Here is a 20,859-nt window from a genome sequence, read left to right as displayed (position 1 = left end):
GGGAGAACCGTTGCTGTGATTTCGGCTCCTTTGCTCTGAGCGCAGCTGAATTGCCAAGAAGCAGCCGGCTTAGGAGCAGGCCAAGGGCTAGGCTTGGCTTTAAAGGCTTGCTTGGGAAAGAGATGGGGAGAGAAAAAGAGAGAAAGGAGAGAAAGGAGAGGGGGGGGGAGAGAGAAAGAGAGAGAGAAAAAAGAGGAAGGAAAGAAGTGAGAGAGAGAGAAAGAGAGGGGGGAGGAGAGAGAGACAGAGAGACAGAAAAAAAGGAGAGAGAAAGAGAGAGAGGGAGAGAAAGGAAGGAAGGAAGGAAGGAAGGAAGGAAGGAAGGGGGTAGGAGGTTTACTGGGTATTACTGTTTTTGTGAATAAAATAATAACAACAACCACAACAAGAATGACTTACGTCCCAGATCCCACTGCAACACCATTGCCCAAAAGGCTTTAAGAGTTGTTAACCTAATCCTTCCCAGCTTCTTCTCTGGTAACTTTGAACTGCTAACAAGAGTTTACAAAACATTTGTCAGACCAATCCTAGAATACAGCTCACCTGCATGGAACCCACATTGCATATCTGACATCAACACAATTGAGAGAGTCCAGAAATACTTCCACAAGAAGAGTCCTTCACTCCTCTTCCCGGACCAAAACACCTTACTCCGCCAGACTTAAATTCTTGGCTTAGACAACTTACAACTCTGTTGTCTCCGTTCCGACTTAACTATAGTTCATTAAATCATATACCAAAATGTCCTACCTGTTAGCAACTACTTCACCTTCAACTGCAATAACACACGAGCACGTAATAGATTCAAACTCAATGTCAACCGCTCCAAACTAGGCTGCAAAAAATACGACTTCAGCAACAGAGTAATCAACACCTGGAATGCACTACCGGACTGTGGTTTCTTCCTCAAATCCCAAAACCTTTAACCTTAGATTATCTAAAATTGACGTCTCCTCCTTTCTAAGAGGTCTGTAAGGGGCGTGCATAAGTGGACCATTTTTCCTACCGTCCCTGTCCCACTGTCCTATTGTCTTCTATCATTACTTTTCATCATTACTTTTCTAATATTGTTTATATAAATTACCATCCTATAATTGTCTGACAAATGTACATTAATTAATAAAAGGAAGGAAGGAAGGAAGGAAGGAAGGAAGGAAGGAAGGAAGGAAGGAAGGAAGAACAACAATGCCTCCAATGCTTCCTTCTGGGAAAGATCATGGAGCCAAACCTTGAGAGGTTGGTGAGGTTTCCACTCCAACCGGCTTTCCTCTCCCTCCTCTTTCTTCCCATTGACATGTGATTGTAAACCAACTTGCTTCCCCACCAATGCAACCTAATCAACACCAGACACTCAGCTGCACCCACAAAATGAGCCCCTCCTCTTCTTCTCCATGCCCAGAAGATCACGAGGAGCTCCTTCATGGCTACCAATGACGTGAGGATTCCCCAAAACATGCTCAGCGGGCTTGCTTTGCCCTGTCTTGTTTTTTGTTGACGTTGTGCTGTTTGGTTCTTGCCCTTTGTTTTGTTCTTCTGTTATTTCTTAACGGAATAGCAGAGTTGGAAGGGACCTTGGAGGTCTTCTAGTCCAAACCACTGACACAAGCAGGAGACCCTGCACAATTCTAGAAACATAGAAGACTGACGGCAGGAAAAGACCTCATGGTCCATCTAGTCTGCCCTTATACTATTTCCTGTATTTTATCTTAGGATAGAATATGTTTATCCCAGGCATGTTTCAATTCAGTGACTGTGGATTTACCAACCACATCTGCTGGAAGTTTGTTCCAGGCATCTATGACTCTTTCAGTCAAATCATATTTTCTCACGTTGCTTCTGATCTTTCCCCAACTAACCTCAGATTGTGTCCCCTTGTTCTTGGGTTCACTTTCCTGTTAAAAACACTTCCCTCCTGAACCTTATTTAACCCTTTAACATATTTAAATGTTTCGATCATGTCCCCCCTTTTCCTTCTGTCCTCCAGACTACACAGATTGAGTTCATTAAGTCTTTCCTGAGACGTTTTATGCTTGAGACCTTCCACCATTCTTGTAGCCCATCTTTGGACCCGTTCAATTTCACCAATCTCTTTTTGTAGGTGAGGTCTCCAGAACTGGACACAGTATTCCAAATGGGGTCAAATTCTAGAGAAATCGTTGTCCAATCTCTTCTTTAAAAACCTCCAGTTATGAAGCCCTCATAACTTTGGAAGGAAAGCTGTTCCATTGATTGTTCCCACTGTCAGGAAATTTCCCCTAGTTGAATTTCTCCTTGATCGGTTTCCATGCATAGCTTCTATTCTAGAAGAGATATCTAGATGGCCTGTTCTAGATAATCTTTTGGTTCTTGGAGACCATCTAGGTCACTGATGGGCTCCTACAGGTACAGTCAGGTATTCAGAACCGGTAGAAAAAATCTGATATTTTTTTTCTCCCTTCTGGGCTCTGGGTATATTTTTCCTATCGTGGTAAATGAGGTTGAATGTGTATAATTTTAGAAGAGCTGTGCGTGCGTGTGTGTACATACACTTTATATAGTAGATCATGTATATTTTTGTGTGCCTCTGTGTAATACATATGTACGCATATATACATAGAATTAAGGAGTATATTTTGGATGAGGCGAAGAGAAGCCAGGCACCCTAACCCAAACCGTTGATGTGAGTGACGTCAAGTTGGCCGCCTTTAAGCCAGTCACATGACCTTTAAGCCACCCCACAGTCACATGGCCAGCAAGCCACTCCCACCTGGTCAGTTGGTGGATGGGCAGTTCATCATCATTATGTAACATCTGCCGTGCAGCTACATACAGGCAATAATTTTTTAGAGAGTTGCGTGTGAAGAGCTGAGCAAAGAGAAAAACCACGCACGGTGTTCCCAAAAGTCTTTTAAATTCTATAATGAGTTCTTTTTTAATATCGATGTCAAAGTTCCTTCAAGTCGAACCAGATTCCTGGTGAGTCATGGACAAATCCAATAAGTTTTTCTTGGCAACAAGGCAGGTGTTTTGCCACAACTTTATTCTTTTTTCCAGAGGCTGTTTTGATTTCCAAAATTCCCACCTGGGATATCTAGGATAGCTGGAGATTGCTAAGGTAGTTCTTTTGGCATCATTGGATTTTCCTGGCAGTCTCCCACCCAGGTAGTAACCAGATTCTACATAATATTAATCAATAGATTAATAGATAGATTAATAAATAGATTTGATTTGTATGCCGCTCCTCTCCGAAGACTCAGAGCGGCTCACAATAGGCTCACAATAATAATAATAATAATAATAATAATAATAATAATAATAATAATAGCAGCAGCAGCAACAACAACAATAACAACAGAGTTGGAAGGGACCTTGGAGGTTGTCTAGTCCAACCCCCTGCTTAAGCAGGGATCCCTACGCTACTTCAGACAGATGGTTATCCAACATCGGAATAAAAACTTCCAGTGTTAGAGCATTTACAACTTCTGGTGGCAGGCTATTCCACTGATCAACCATTCTGACTGTCAGGAAATTTCTCCTTAGTTCCAAGTTGCTTCTCTCTTTGTTTAGTTTCCACCCATTGCTTCTTGTCCTACCCTCAGGTGCTTTGGAGAATAGCTTGACTCCTTCTTTGGGGCAACCCCTGAGATATTGGAACACTGCTATCCTGTCTCTCCTGGTCCTTCTTTTCTTCAAACTAAGACATGTCCAGTTCCTGCAACTGTTCTTCATATGTTTTAGCCTCCATCCTTTGTCACTCTTCTCTGCCCTCTTTCTAGAGTCTCAACATCTTTTTCACATTGTGGCGACTAAAACTGAATGTAGATATTCCAAGTGTGGCCTTGTAAAGTGGTATTAACACATCACGTGATCTTGATTCTCTCCCTCTGTTGATGCAGCCTAGAACTGTGTGGGCTTTTTTGGCAGCTGCTGCACACGGATGGCTCCTATTTAAATGGTTGTCCACTCAGACTCCAAGATCCTTCTCACAGTTACTATCAGTGTCCCCTCTAATTTTTTTGGGGGGGTGGGCGGAAAAGTATAGTGTCTGAGCGGCAGTCCCTTTGGGACTGGGCGGCATAGAAATATTAAATAAATAAACAAACAAACAAACAAAAAACCCACCCTGTTTTGCCTCAGAGAATTTCAAAATAAAATACTGTACTGTGTGTCTATAACAGTGAGCTCATAATAGGGCAACTCTATCAATATCAAAATGCCACTTAAATAGTTGAGCTAGTTTCAAACTAGATTTTGATTTTCTTTCTCTCTTCCTTACTCCCATTCTTTTTCATTCTCTTTTCCTTCCTCTCTTTTTTCTATCTGTTTCTCTCTCTTCCTCTCTCTCTCCTTCCCTCTCGGCTTCTGGGCAGGTTTGAAAAACTCTGAGTTGATGATGATTTTTAAGTGAGCGATTGCTCACTGCTCAGCTTAGAGGGAACTATGGTTACTATGGCTGAGCAAGGTACCGCACATCCTGTGCCTGTGCATTTTGGTTTTCTTGCCTAAATGTCACCATTGAATTTCATTTTGTTAGATAGCGCCCATAGTTCAAGTTTGTCAAGATCCTTCTGTAGTTTGCCCCTAGTACTTAGAGTGATGTCCTTGAGAGCTGCTGTATTGCCAGACCCTGGAGTTTACTTGCAACTGGAATGTCTCCAGTAACACTTCTAGTCTTTCCTTTTAAAGTTTATCTGCATTCTTATCCCCATTACAAAGTTTTTAAGGTATTATTATTATTAATAATAATAATAATAATTATTATTATTATTATTATTATTATTATTATTATTTATTAGATTTGTATGCCGCCCCTCTCCGAAGACTCATGGTGCCAGTATTAGTCCTTCTGTCTCCTTTTTGAGTGTTCCACTTGTAAACCATGACCAGGTCCTATGATGATGATGATGATGATGATGATGATGATGATAATGATGTCAATACAACTCAGCAAACAAGATCACTATGCTGGATTTCGTATTTCATCACCAGCATTAAGAGTCATGTGGGTATGTGCTTCCTTCTGCTCTGGGTCTCATGCAACTTTACAGGTGATCCTTGACTTACAACAGTTCATTTAGCAACCGTTCCAAGTTGCAACGGCTCTGGAAAAAAGGGACCTATGACCGTTGCTCAGAATTACGACCTTCCCAGCATTCTTGGTCAGCTGCCCAGAAGCTGAATTTCCATCAGGGGATCATGGGGATCCTACAAAAGTCATAAGTGTGAACACAAGGTCCTAAGTCCCTTTTTTCAGCGCTGTTGCAACTTGGAATGGTCACTAATTGAACCGTTGCATGTCGAGGACCCAGGAACCACCATTTTTGCCGTTGTCGTCTCAAGATTTAGTTTTCCCTTGTTCCGGGTCTCTTTGAAGTCATTAGTGCTTTCATTTCCGCACAATGGGTTGCGTTTCTTTTGTTCCGCACCCCTGAAGGGCTACAATAATGCGAAGAAAGCCGAGCCTTGTGCCTGGGCTGGTTAGCTCATTCTTTGTTGTTCTGTCCGTTGATGACAAACCGAGGCTGGAACCTCAAGCCAAACAGATTATTTTCCATCTCAAAGAATTGGGGAGAAGCAATTTTCTCTTTTTCTCTTCGTATCTCCATCTGACAAATACATCAGAATTTCCTTGGTGCATATACCAGGGTATGTATATATATGCTTGTGTGTGTGTGTGTATTTGGGTATACACACATATACACGCACACAGAGGTATATGCACCAAGGAAGTTCAGATGTATTTGTCAGAGGGGATACGAAGAGAAAAAGAGAAAATTGCAATTCTCCCCTATTCTTTGATAATACACCACTATTGTTCCTTTCAAAAGACTATGTGAAAGTAACTGGTCTTATTTCCGATGCAAAAGGGGCAATTAAATTAAAATGAAGAAATGATGGTGAGAATATACAGGGATGTTAGGTGAAGTTCAGAGTCCAAAGGGATGAAAGGTTAAGGAATTTAATTTTTTCTGTATCAGCGAATGCAAAATAGGTTAGAAATATATATATATATTCCTGAATTCTGGTCTTGTATTTTCTAATAACCAGAGTGGGCGGTGGGAGGGAAAGGAGGGAGGCGGAGAGGGAGACCACTAGGCTTCAATTCACATTATTTGGAGTTGTCTTTGGTTTTCTGGAAATCCAAGCGTTTGTCTTGCCATCTGTTGAGTATTTGGGGAGGAATGCAAATGAGTTTAAAAATATACATTGAAGTTACTCTCCATATGGTTCCGTAGAGAGAAATGTCAGCCCCCAACTCTCCTTCCTTTTAATGCTGATCTCATTTAATTGTGGAAATGCAAATAGACCGGCACATTTGCTATAGAATTTTTATGCTTGGTTGCACACTCAACCAGATGTTAGGACTGCAGTTGGAATTTTTATCCATCTAAAGTGCTGGGATTATTATTTATTTTATGGGATTTTTAAAATTACTATTACTACTGTCATTGTTATTGTGACTGTTGCAACAACGTGAAATCACAGCTCCCAGCTCTTTTAGCTAGCATTGGCCTTCATATAAACTGCTCCAAAAATAAAGAATATTTTTGAGTAGTGTATATATACTGGTCCAAAAAATAAAGGCAACACTCAAAGAACCCATCCTAGATCTGAATGAATGAAATATTCTGATTGAATCCTTTGTTCTGTACAAAGTTGAATGTGCACAACAGCAGGTGACATTGACTGAGCAACATCAGTGTTGCTTCCTAAGTGGACAGTTTGATTTCACAGAAGTTTGATTGACTTGGAGTTATATTGTGCTGTTTAAATGTTCCCTTTATTTTTTTTGACCAGTGTATATCCAAGTCTTCCCAAGAACCTATTAGTTGCTTCTGAAGAAATTGCCAGCAATTTGGGGGCAATTGAAGCTTTATCCCAAGGATTGTTTTACTACTGTTTACTCTAATCATTCTTAGGCCTTTGCCTGAAATTGTAAAAGACAAAAGAGCCTCTTGTGGAAATCTCTCTCTCTCTCTCCTAGGACACAGGACACAATACTGCATGTCACTTTTTTTAAAAGGGGTCTATTAGTTACATACGGTAGTAGTAGAAGATGACAATAAACAAAAGAATATTTCCATGGCACAGATTTTTCTTCTAGAAGGTGCTCTCAGTGCATACTCAATAACCAGAAAAGGCACTACAGAAATTCTGCAAAAAAAATAATAATATTCCAAGTACTAAATCTATTCGTTTCCATCCATCCATCCATCCATCCTCCAATCCAATCCACCAGTCCAATCCAATCCAATCCATCCCCCATCCCATCCCATCTATCTATCTACTTATCATCCATCCACCCACCCAATTTTTAGGGAAATTGGAAATGCAAACGGGATCATTTCCCTGGAACTTCTGTCCATGCTGCCATTAACACTTTTTGATTTAAAATGGCATGAAAACAGTTGGTTTGTTTCCTCGGCAGATACAAGCAGAAAAGGGTGGGGGGATTTCTCTTGCCGTAATTGCTTTCTCTCTTTTGGCTTTCCTGGAGACCCCATTGACACAAAGGGTTGGGATGAATCACCCACTGGACAAAATGAACCATTTTGTAATCGCAGTAGCTTGGGATACATACATTCCCTCTTTTCAAAACAGCAATTGTGAGACTGCCCTGCCTATCTTGAGACTTCCCATTGTGACAATCCTCAGCAACATCACAGAACCATCTCTCAGCTGTGGCGAGGGGGGCGTTTGCCCAGGTTAGCCTGGTGCACCAGTTGCGGCCCTATCTGGACTGGGAGTCACTGCTCACAGTCACTCCTGCCCTCATCACCTCAAGGCTCGACTACTGTAACACTCTCTACATGGGGCTACCTGTGAAAAGTGTTCGGAAACTTCAGATCGTGCAGAATGCAGCTGCGAGAGCAATTATGGGCTTTCCCAAATATGCCCATGTTACACCAACACTCTGCAGTCTGCATTGGTTGCCGATCAATTTCCGGTCACAATTCAAAGTGTTAGTTATGACCTATGAAGCCCTTCATGGCACCAGACCAGATTATCTCAGAGACCACCTTCTGCCGCACGAATCCCAGCCACCGGTTAGGTCCCACAGAGTGGGCCTTCTCCGGGTCCCGTCAACTAAACAATGTCGGTTGGCGGGGCCCAGGGGAAGAGCCTTCTCTGTGGCGGCCCCGACCCTCTGGAACCAGCTCCCCCCAGAGATTAGAACTGCCCCCACCCTCCTTGCCTTTCGTAAAGTTCTTAAGACCCATCTCTGCCGTCAGGCATGGGGGAACTGAGACATCTCCCCCGGCCCTATACAGTTTGTACATGGTATGTTTGTGTGTATGTTTGCTTTTAATAATGGGGTTTTTAGTGTTTTTTAAATTATTAGATTTGTTTTCACATTGCCCCGAGTCAACGGAGAGGGGCAGCATACAAATCTAATAAATAAATAAATGAACAATGGCTGTGCTTTCATTGGGGTCCCTTCAAGCTCTTCATACCAAAAGACAGCAGAAGTCAGTCCATAGCTCTTGGGCAAGTGCAGAGTGCATTAGTCCTCTCCACCCTAAAGAACTCGTTTCTTTATTAGTAGTACCCATATCATGTATATAAACATTATTGTATCTTTGTATGCCACCAATACATACTTGACAAAATTAAATAAACAATAGATAGATGATAGATGGTAGATAGATAGATAGATAGATAGATAGATAGATAGATAGATAGATAGATAGATATAGACAGATATAGACAGATATAGATAGATAGATAGATAGATAGATAGATAGATAGATAGATAGATAGATAGATAGATAACTAAATAACTAAATAACTGGAGGATATCTGAGATAACACAGGAGGGTATTTTTTTCTTCCTTTTTCACTCATACTAATTAACTCCTGGCTGTCTCTAAGGGATTAGGAGGAGGAGATGAGTCGAATACATAAATGTAAATTTGAAATGATGTCCAGCAGGCATTTTGGTACTCAACCGCATTCCAGATTCTCCTTTCGCTTCGCTTACTCTTCCCTCCTCCCAGTAACCCAATCTACATTCGTTTCATTTTCCCTGTATCTATTCCACACCGATTCTTTTTTATTTATATTTTATTTTATTTTCCACATCATGTTCATATAGAGATCAATGCATATACAGTATATACCTTGCCTATTTCTCAATAGCATTCATAATTACATACCTGTAATTACATATTTCTTTGCCTAATCTTTTATTTTAATAATGATGATGAGGAGGAGGAGGAGGAGGAGAAGGAAGAAGAAGAAAAAGAAGAAGAAGAAGAAGAACAACAACAACAACAAGCGACCTTGGAGGTCTTCTAGTCCAACCCCTGCTTAGGCAGAAACCCTACACTACTTCAGACAGAGAGTTATCCAACATCTTCTTAAAATCCTCCAGTATTGGAGCATTCACAACTTCTGGAGGCAAGCTGTTCCACTGGTTAATTCTGACTGTCAGGAAATTTCTCCTTCGTTCACCGCCTTTTCTGGCCCTGTTTCCTCCCAGGAGATTCCTAGAGAAGCCCCATGCAGGCTTCTCCCCGCCTTTTCCGGCCCTGTTTCCTCCCAGGAGATTCCTAGAGAGGCCCCACAGAGGCTTCTCCCTGCTTTTCCGGCCCTGTTTCCTCCCAGGAGATTCCTAGAGAGGCCCCACGGAGGCTTCTCCCCCCCTTTTCCGGCCCTGTGTCCTCTCAGGAGATTCCTAGATAGGCCCCATGGAGGCTTTTCTCTGCCTTTTCCGGTTACAGTTTTGGAGGCTCGTGTTTGTAAGTGAAAAATGGTTCTTGAGAAGAGGCAAAAAAATCTTGAATACCTGGTTCTTATCTGGAAAAGTTCATAAGTAGAGGCGTTCGTAGATAGAGGTACCACTGTATTTGACTTGGTTTGGAAGTTGGGACAATGGAGAAGCATCATTTGATAATAGGCAGAGAGAGTCTCTCTTGCTTTTATCGCAAGGATTAGTGTGTTTTGGAGATCTGGTGGTCCATGGATCACATCCCTCTCCAAGCATGGAGAGACTAAATATCATCTAGGCTATATTGCAATCAATGGGCACAGGGGAACTTAGAACTTGAAAATCTTTACTGACCCTTCACATCCTGGACATAAACTGTTTCAACTCCTACCCCCAAAACGTCGCTACAGAGCCCTGCACACCAAGACAACAAGACATAAGAACAGTTTTTCCCGAATGCCATCACTCTGCCAAACAAATAATTCCCTCAACACTGTCAAACTATTCACTAAATTTGCATTACTACTATTATTACTATTTTTTTCTCATTGTTCCTATCACCCTTTTCCTCCCACTTATGACTGTATGACTGTTATTTGTTGCTTGTATCCTTAAGATTTTTTTGTTAATATTGTTTTCTGATTGCTTACTTGACCCCTATGACAATCATGAAGTGTTACACGTCATGGTTCTTGACAAATGTATAGTTTCTTTTATGTCCACTGAGAGCATCTGCACCAAAGACAAATTCCTTGGGTGTCCAATCACACTTGGTCAATAAAGAATTCTATTCTATTCTATTGTTAGGGGAAGAACTTGGCCTTGTGAATCCTCAGGAGTGGGCAGCCTATACATTCATTTAATTCAATTCAATTAAAGAGGCAGAAGGTTATAGACAATGGGGGACGAAGATTTGCCTGCCCGATTTGGCTGCTTGGTTTTCACCAAACTTCACCAGGAACGCTAATAAATCACAAATGACACTGATCAACACACACAAAAAGTCATCAGCAAAGATAATATGTCCGTTTTATGGAGTTTGATGTGCTGATTCCAAAATTTTTGTTTGTTTGTTTATTTATTTGTTTGTTTGTTTGTTTAATTAGTTAGTTAGTTAGTTAGTCCAATACACAATGAAGGTTAAAGAGAATAGACGTGTGGTAATATATATCAAAGAAAGGATAGAAGGAAAGATATAAGAATAAAATACGTCAATGAAGAATAGAGGAAAAGATATAGGAGATATAGGAGAGATATATGTTTAGTTTTGCTCTATCACATAAAGTGTCTGATATAGAAGCATTTTTGTTGCTACGTTATTTCTACATTTTCAATGTATGTGGCAGTTACTCTTTTCTTAATGTCACCAATATATTTCCTAGACCTTATAATAATGATGCTGCTTCCGTGTAAACTATTCCTGCTACAGAAAAACTACCGACATTTTTGAAATCAGAATCAAAAAATGATTCAGAAAAGTACAAGGTCAACTGCGATGATTACAAAAAAAAAATTTTTTTTGTAGACCTGTTTTGTGTTTCTTGGTCATAGAAGGGTCTGGGAATGACCAAAAGACAAACCAACCAAATCCATAATGCACAATCCATCCAATGCATTTTATTCACAATCTAGTGAGTGATTTCAAACTTGGAAGTTTGATCCAAGTCTCCTACGGATTCATGCGCCCATGAACTCTGGGACGCTTCTCTTGCCCAGCCTGAAACAAGCTACGCTAGGCAGAAACAAGAAAGCAACACAACCTAGCTCTTTCTTTCTTTTTAGTTCCTGGAAGACCCAACCTTCGAGAAAAGAGAGGCGAAACCGATGTGATGAAATTAGCACAGGGAGCTTCCGTCCCATCGCTCCCCAGTCACAAACTTGGCAAAGAATGAGAGGCTGACAACAGGAGTCCTTGCCCCCTTGGGATTCATGCGCTAACAGGCACATGGGGGTTGTCCATGCGAATCCAAGCATGATCTCTAATGTCAGTTCTCCGACACCCTGGTGCTCTCTGTCTCTCCCTCTTTCTCTCCTTCTCTTTCTTTCTTTCCTTCCTTCCTTCCTGATTTGTACTCATATTCTCTCTCCCTCTCCTTCTCCCTTCCTCTCTCCTTCTCTCCCTCTCTTTCTCTCTCACTCTCCTCCTTCTCTCTCCTTCCCTTTTTCTCTCTCTCCCTCTTGTTCTCCCTCTCTCCTTCAGTTCCTCCCTCTTTCTCTCTCCCACTCTCTCTTTCTCTCCCACTCTCCTCCTTATCTCTCTCCTTCCCTCTTTCTCTCTGTCCCTCTTCTTCTCCCTCTCTCCCTCTCTTCCTCCCTCCTTCTCTCTCCCTCTTTCTCTCTCTCCCCCTCTCCTCCTCCTCTCTCCCCCTCCCTCTTTCTCTCCTTCTCCTTTTCCCTCTCTTCCTCCCTCTTTCTCTCTCTCTCTCTTTCTCTCCCACTCTCCTCCTTCTCTCCCTTCCTCTTTCTCTCCCCCTTCATCTTCTCCTCTCTTCCCCTCTCCCTATCTCCCTCTTTCTGTCTCACTCTCTCTTTCTCTCCCTCTTTCTCTCCCCCTCTCCCCTCTTTCCCCCCTCTCTCACTCTCCCTTTCTCTCTCCCTCTCTCTTTCTCTCCCTCCGGGGGAGGGGAGGACGCCTCAAGGAAAGGGGGAGTCTCCTGTCACCCCAAACGCTTTCCGGGAAGGCAGGGACGGATAACGCTCCCGCTGTCGCTTTCCCCGTTCTTCCTTTCCTTTCCTTTCCTTCCGAAGAAAGCCCGGCGCGCAGCTAAGCTCCCGTTGGCACTGAGCAGCTCCCTCCTCCGCGCCCTCTTTCTCCTCCCGCGCGCGCCGCACACAAAGCGGCGCTTTGCAGCCCGGAAAATTAAAAGTGCGCGTCTGAACGGGAGGGAGGGGGGAAATCCCGTACGAAGAGACAAAAAACCCCTTTTCCACCTCGAGAGCAGAGAAAGAGAAAGAATCTTCCCGCGGCGAAAGCGCAAAAGATTCGGTGCCAAACGCGCAAAAGATTCGGTGCCAAAAGCGCAAAAAGAGTCGGTGTCAAAGGCGTAAAAGAGTCGGTGTGCCAAAGATCCCGCTCGCTTGCTCGGCGCGACCCCCCTCCCCGGTTCTCCCCAAGACTGGGAAGGCGGCGCAGAGGAGCCCGGCGCCCCTGTTTCCTCTTACCTTGGTCCTCATGGGAGACAGGAGCCCTTCCATTTTGCCCCCCTCTCTTCATGCCCGGCGTCTCCCCCTTTCAACTGGGTCCCTCTGGCTCTTTCTTCAAGTAGCCCATCCGAAGGGAAACCCGTGCGCAACGCAGCCGCCCGGTCCCTTGCGGAGGAACGGCCGCCCACCTGCTTTCTCTCGCCCTCTCTCTCTCTCTCGCTCTCCCTCGAAGCCCCTCCACTCGGGGGAAGCAGCCTCCTTTCTACAGGAGCCTCCCTGCCACTCACTCGCTCACGCGCGCACCCGACTTCCCACCCACTCGCTGGCTGCCGAATGCGCCTGCAGCTCCGCACCAGCGTTTCCCTTCCTTACGCGCAAGACGCTCCGCTCCAGACCCCCCAAAAGCAGAGGGGAGCCTGGCCTCTGAGCATGCAGAGAGTGCAGCTTGGCTTGGGTCTCCAACTCAAATCCCGGAGGACCGTCTCTTTCGCCCAACGACAACTTTCTCCCAAAGGTTTGCTTTCCCTTTGCTTTGAAGAACGGGATTGGTTCCAGCCAGGGTCCAAAGCAAAATAATAATAATAATAATAATAATAATAATAATAATAATAATAATAATAATAATAATAGTAATAATAGTAACAACAACAACAACAACAACAATAATAATAATAATAATCCATCTGAGGGGAACCTTGATGTTCTCCGAGCTTGGATGTTTTATTTTTCTTAATATATATTTTTATTTTTCTTCTCCATACTTCAAATAATTGCATCGCCATAAACAAAGTGTAATTTTAAAAAAGCACAAACCCCCCCCCACCTTGTTTTGGCTATTTTGCTTGCTGATGATGTTACCTAGCTGGGTAATGAAATGTTTTCTTGTAGACATTTCACTACCCAGCTAGATAACATTATCAGTGCTAGGAATGGGGTTTGCAGGAAGGAGGAGGAGGAGGGAGAGGATTGTGAGGTTTTTGGTGAGCTTCCTTGCTTTCCTGCAGGCATTTCACCACCCAGCTAAGTAACATCATCAGCGATAGAAGGGGGTTTGGTTGGGTTTGTGGAGAAGAGGAGGAGGATGGAGAAGGGGCTTCTTTGGTGTTCTCTGTGCTTGGATCAAACTTTCTGAGACAACCCAAGAAAGGGATCTTGGGGTTTTGGTGGACAGCTCAATGAAGATGTCAACCCAGCAGTACAAAAAAGGAAATTCCATGCTTGGCACGATTGGGAAGGGAATCGAAAATAAGTCAGCAAGTGTTGTATTGTCTCTGTACAAATCGATGGTGAGACCACACTTGGTCTGGTCATCTCACCTCAAGGAGGATAGAATGGAACTGGGAAAGGTGCAAAAAAGGGGCAACAAGAATGATGAAGGAAATGGAGCCCTTCCCTTAGGAAACCAGGTTGCAACACCTCGGTCTCTTCAGCCTTGAAGAGGGGTGACTTGTGGTGACTTGATCGAAGGGTATAAAATCCTGCATGGGATAGAAAAGGTGGATGGAGAAAAATTCTTTCCTCTATCACACAATCCTAGGACGAGGGGCCCCTCCCTAAAGCTCACAGGTGAGAGAGTGAGGACAAATCAAGGGGAATATTTCTTCACCTGACTCTGTGGTTTTATCACCAAACCCCCAAAACTTTACCCTTAGACTGTCCACTCTTGACCTCACCCCATTCCTAAGAGGTCAGTAAAGGGCGTGCCTAAGCGCACCAGTGTGCCTACCATCCCTGTCTTAATGGTTCTCTATTATTAGTACCAATATCATGTATATAAACATTATTATATCTTTGCATACGACCAATATTATAGATATCGAGTAGTAGTAAGAATGGGTTGGTGCAATGCTGATACGGAGATATTTTACACAGACCCAGATGGAATCCTTCCTACTCATATTCGCTGCTCAGAAGCAGAAAACTTGAGTAAAGACACTTTGCAGTAAACAAGCCACCTTGAACTACTCTCCCAGTTTAGATACACAGGACTGAAGTAGCCAAAGAGTTTGAGGACTAGCGACAAACGCAAATCCCCTTCTGATGGGGTCAGAAAAATGAAAACGTTGAGATCCGGCTGGATATACATTCCGAACTTTATCCCAGCCACTGTTTTGTTATCTTTCCATGGTTACTTATCTTGGAATAAAGATATCATTCCCCAGCCGTGTTAATCTTTGTGGAGAGGAAAGCCTCTCACCCAATTAAGGCCGTCACTTTATCTGATGGAAAGCTTATTAAAAAATTACTGGAAATGATACATGGGATGTAAGTTACATCATGATTAAGAGCAGGAGCTCTAAGCCAGGAAAATACCAGATTAAACCCTGAACTCTAAAGTGGCAGAAAGTTGGATTGACCTTCAAGAGTCATGGTCAGATGAAGAGAGCTGATGGGAGCTGTATAAAGTTTAATAAATATATAAACGGTGAAGCTTGATTAATGTCACCATTGCTAAGAAAACATTTCAGGAACGCTAGGAATATATATGTTTTTTTGCTGAATTTGAAAATTAAGGGAGACTAGGGTAGATCTATTTTGGCCTTATTTTGGCCTCATCAGCTAGGACTTGAACCTGCAACCTTTGCCTTGTAAGGCAGAGAATTATCCTCTAGGCTACAGTATCCAATCCCTTCAGCTCTGCACCAGGGAAGGGTTACATATTTTTGTGTCGAATCATATATATTTCTGCCCAACTCAAAGCAAACACCAATCTCTCGAGATAATTAGCGCATCTTGAAATCCTCCAACTCATTTAAACGAAAGAGGGCTTGACTGAGTTGAGTATTTCAGATTAGCCAGAGTTCCATCAGGGCAAATCCTCATGGAGGACCAGGAGCTAATCGAATCTGCCTCTTCCCAGCTAGTAGAGCAGGAGTTAAGTTGCCTTAACTAATCAGAGCTATTCTGGTAGCACAAAAGGAAGACTTCGTCCTGCCTTCATCCACTGACGCCTCCCCTTTAAAAAGAGCCCACAGTCCGTGTGCCAATTAGCATCCGAGAAATAAATCAGAGTCCAACCCTTGGGCTTCTTCCAAGCTCCAATTGATTGACAGAGCCATGCTGGATACTAACTGTAGTCCACCCAATACTAACTTTTCCTCCAGTTCTCCACCCAGGTTAAAGGTTCATCCCTCATCCCCATGTCCACAAGTTCATCATGTGGACCACTCCAGTTCTCTCAGTGTCCCCGATCCTCCCTTGTACTTCTGGCTGGTGCTGAACAAAGGATGACCTTGAATCTTCTCGAAAGAATTTGTGGTGGCTAGTTTCTTTCCCTCACATGCAACCACTCCGCTCCAATCCCCACATTACGGTTCTACTGGAAGGCAAAGTTTCCCAACTCAAAACGATGGCTTTGGCCTGACACCCACCCAAATAATCCTGATGGCATGTCGCTCATCTTCTCCCCATGGTGGGCCTCTTTATGGAGACCTGGTACTCATGTTTATGACGGTCTCGATGGGGTCAGGAGATCCCCTTAACAACTGTGTGGCTAACTTAATAACTGCAATGATCCACTTAGCAATTGTGACAAGAAAGGGTCGTAAAACAGGTCAAAACCTGGGTCAAAAAATGCGTCAAGAGTTGTTAACTTAACCCACCTTTTATATATATACTGTATATATATAAGCGCGTACTTTGACTTATAACTGTATACTCAAAATTCATATACATTTGTACCAATATTTGCATAGTCCTTTTGCTTTATGTATCCCCTCCCCTATTTATCTTCAATAAAGATTATATTTTCTTTTTTTTAAAAAGAATTTAATTGATTGATTAATTTATTCTCCTGGTCCAGCCACAAGCTTCAAAGAAGGGCAGTGAAAAATCAAAATTGTTTCCTTTGCAGACTTCTGGTTTTGACTCCCACAACCCTAAGCTTTGTTATCAAGGTCCTGGAAAGTGCAGAAATGACCAGAATGACACTGGAACTTGAAGACAAAGATAAATCCGAATTTCAGAAAACATGGGAAAGACGGTACATTTGGCTAAACCAAAATAAATACACTGCTCAAAAAAATAAAGGGAACACCTAAAGAACACAATATAACTCCAAGTCAATCAAACTTCTGTGAAATCAAACTTAGGAAGCGACACTGATTGACAGTCAATTTCACCTGCTATTGTGCACATTCAACTTTGTACAGAACAAAGAATTCAATGAGAATATTCCATTCATTCAGATCTAGGATGGGTTCTTTGAGGGGTCCCTTTATTTTTTTGGAGCAGTGTATTTAAAACATTAAAAACAGAAGAAAATTGTCCTAATATAAGCGTAAAGGAAACCCAAAGCGAAATCCTCCTTCCCTCCACACAAAAAGAAACAAAACTAAAATCTGATAAATTAAAAGGAAAATATTAGACTAACGTACCAGGTTATTGATAAGATACACTTTATGAATAAGCCACACTTGATATAGAAATTTTACTATTCGGTCGCATAACTACAAGAGTCGACAGGATGGTTGACAAATAAGTCTTCTACACAAAATACATTTTTACACAGAGAGAGAGAATATCACCAACGAATATAAATCATAAACCGCAATTATGTACATATGGAAAATACCATTTTATCTTCTGAATGTATGTTTTGTTTGGTTTATATGTTTGTATGTTTGTCTGTCCTCCTTTTTTTAAAGCACATACGTAATAAAGATTATTTTTGGAAAAAAAAATTGTTTCCTTTTATCCTCAATGCCGGGACAATGGGATGGGTGTTGTCGAATATAACCACAATGATGTCATCTTGCTCGCCTCTCCACCCTCCACCCCCCATTCTAATGGATGTCCATGGATGAGTGACAAGAAGATAATCACTTTTTCAAATCACCCCCAGGCAGAATAAGCCTGTCTAAGCCCAGGTCAGACGGGGAATATTATCCTGGGAGGTCAAGCCATCCGGCCCCCCTTCCACCTGCTCTTAGCCTCCGTGCCATTGGGAAGATGGCGGAGGGGTGTGTGTAAATAAACACAAAGCTTCTTCTTCTTTTTTTCATGCCCTTCCTCGGTGCTGGCGAGCGGTCAAGGCTTTCTCCCGGTGTCTCTTCCGTTTCCACCCCACCAGCTTCCCTTCCGAAAACCCCGGGGCCTTCAGATAGAAATACCAAGTGACAATAAAGTTATTACTCCTATTCTGTTCTGTTCTATTCTATTCTACTCCAGTCTACTCTATTCTACTCTACTCTATTCTCTACTCTACTTGATTCTTCGGAGAGGGGCGGCATACAAATCTAATAAATTATTATTAAATTATTATTATTCTGTTCCTTATTCTATTCTATTCTATTCCTTATTCTCTTCTCTTCACTTCTCTTTTCTTCTATGCTACCCTATTCTATTCTGCATTCTCTTTTCTCCTCCCTTCCCTCTTCCTCCTTTCTTTTCTTTTCCTTCCCTTCCTTTCCTTTCCTCTTCTTCTTTCCTTCTTTGTTTCCCTTCTTCCTTCTCTTCCCTTCCCTTTCTTTCCCTTCCAAAGCCACCTGTCACCACACAGGTTACAAAGGCAATGTAAGCCCCTGTAAGTAACCACATTGATTGTAACCAAATAACAGAATAACAGAGTTGGAGGGGACCTTGGAGGTCTTCCAGTCCAACCCCTCACTCAAGCAGGGGACCCTATGCCACTTCAGACACAGGGCTGTCCAACCTCTTCTTAAAATCTTCCTAGATCTCTCCTCAGATCCTCCTTTTGGTGAGCCTTATTGTGCCCTTTGTGCTTAAAGGGAACCGAATGTTCTCATGATTGACGGTCAGGTAACCAGATAGCCCCTAGAGGATACGACACAATGCTTTCATCCAACAGCCCAGGCATCCACGGAAGGCCAAGCACAAAACCCGTTTCTGTTCTACCCAGTTGCAAATGAATGTGATTCATGCTGAAATTCAAGAGAAGTTCTCAGATGATACGGCAGAGATCTCCCTCGCCCGACCGTGTGGATTCAATGCCTGTTTTGCCTTTTGCAAATATTTGTTAAGTTTGGTTTTGTTTCTTTTTCCCAGGGCTCTAAGTTGGCTCAGGTGGCAATCGTCACCATCTGGTGGAGTGGGTGGAGTGGAGAGAGAGACAAAGACTAGCCCAGAGTCACTCCTATTGTTGAGGATGGGCCTCTCTCAGGTGTGTGAATTGGCCCAAAACGAAATGGAACTCGTCATCCAGGAGCACCCAACAGATACAAACGTAGAGTCAACCGCTCCAAACTCGACTGCAGGAAATACGACTTTAGTAACCGAGTAGTTGATGCATGGAACTCACTACCATAAGTGCACTAGAGTGCCTTCCGTCCCCTGTCCTATAGTCTCTCCTATATCTCATATTTCTTCTCTACTATACCCTCTATAACCTTCATTGTGTATTATTGTGTATTGGACAAAATAAATAAATAAATAAAAACAAATCCCCACACTTGACTGTCCACTCTTGACCCCTCCCGATTCCTAAGAGGCCAGTAAGGGGTGTACATAAGTGCACCAGCATGCCTTCCATCCCCTGTCCTAATGTTTCTCTCTTACTAGTATCATGTACAGTATATAAACATTGTTATATCTCTGTATACTACCAATAAATAAAATAAAATAACGAGTCTTCGGAGAGGGGGGGCATACAAATCTAATAAATTATATTATTATTATTATTATTGTTGTTGTTGTTGTTGTTGTTGTTGTTGTTATGTCAATACAACACAGCAAACGAGATCACTATGCTGGATTTCGTATTTCATCACCAGTCGAGCGCTTCCCAAGATATTATTATTATTATTATTATTATTATTATTATTATTACTACTATTATTATTACTACTATTATTATTCTGCTACTGCTGCTGCTGCTGCTGCTACTACTACTACTACTACTACTAATAATAATAATAATAATAATAATAATAATAATAATAAATAAAGTGGGAGGCAACCATTTTACCCTTGGCAATTTGCCATCCCCGGTCATGGCTGGTATCGCAGGGCCCCTGTCTTTGCCCCCCAATGATGCCCGGTCACCCCTTCCTTCTCTCCGCCACATTTGCTGAGAACAATCCACCCGCTTCCTGCTGCTGCTGCGCCCCCATTTTCGTACATCTCCACAGCTTGACAGACACACGAGGCTGGCAGATTATCAGCGGAACAAAAGGTAGCATCAAAAAGGTTGCCATGGAGACCGGTTGGCAGTCTAGGGGAATATCTCCAGCATTCGGCAGAGATAAAGGGGGAGGCCCCGAAGGAGGCCCCGGCTCCTCCATGGCCATGGTAATCTGGAAATCTTTCCCTTCGCAGCACCTGGGATACACATCGATGTGCGATTTACCTTTCATGCAAGGGAGGTCTTTCTCCGCGCATCCCCCCAAATCTCAGAGGAGTGGCTTCTGCAATCTAGAAATAGGAAGCATAAATTCTGATGATATTTATTTAGTGTTTATCTATTTATTTGCATTTATAAACCACCCTTCTCCAGTGGACTCAGGGTGGCGTACAAGATAAAAGCAATTCAGACTTTGTGTCCGAATGGTCAAACATCTGACAACTCCAAATCTCAACCAAAAAATGCTCTGTCCTACACATTGGAACAAAGCAACTAAAGAATTGAGTGGATTTTCAGTGGGGCTCGTGAGATCTCATGGACCACACTGAAAATCCACTCAATTCTTTAGTTGCTTTGTTCCAACAATGAAGGAGAAGGTGGAGGAGAAGGAGGAGGAGGAGGAGGAGGAGGAGAAGGAGAAGGAGGAGGAGAAGGAGGAGGGGGAGGAGGAGGAGGAGGAGGAGGAGGAGGAGGAGGAGAAGGTGGAGGAGAAGGAGGAGGAGAAGGAGAAGGTGGAGGAGAAGGAGGAGGAGGAGGAGGAGGAGGAGGAGAAGGAGAAGGAGGAGAAGGAGGAGGGGGAGGAGGAGGAGGAGGAGGAGGAGGAGGAGGAGGAGGAGAAGGTGGAGGAGAAGGAGGAGGAGAAGGAGGAGGAGAAGGAGAAGGTGGAGGAGGAGGAGGAGGAGGAGGAGGAGGAGGAGGAGGAGAAGGAGAAGGAGGAGGAGAA

The 20,859-nt window shown here is 42.9% G+C and overlaps 1 protein-coding gene across 1 annotated transcript in view; it reads right to left on the bottom strand.

The window, feature by feature from the left end:
- FRMD4A (FERM domain containing 4A) overlaps positions 1-12,948 on the bottom strand; it is a 263,028-nt gene extending 250,080 nt beyond the window's left edge. Inside the window, exon 1 of the mRNA XM_070755051.1 lies at positions 12,854-12,948. Within this exon, the coding sequence (XP_070611152.1) occupies positions 12,854-12,886 (33 nt within the window). The 5' untranslated portion in view covers positions 12,887-12,948. The remainder of the gene's footprint in view (positions 1-12,853) is intronic.
- Between the last annotated feature and the right edge of the window lie 7,911 nt (positions 12,949-20,859).

The sequence above is a fragment of the Erythrolamprus reginae genome, chromosome 6, assembly GCF_031021105.1.
Source record: "Erythrolamprus reginae isolate rEryReg1 chromosome 6, rEryReg1.hap1, whole genome shotgun sequence".
NCBI classification, from domain to species: Eukaryota; Metazoa; Chordata; class Lepidosauria; order Squamata; family Dipsadidae; genus Erythrolamprus; species Erythrolamprus reginae.
Note: the sequence above shows the minus strand (reverse complement) of the source record. Positions and strands in the feature narration are given on the sequence as shown.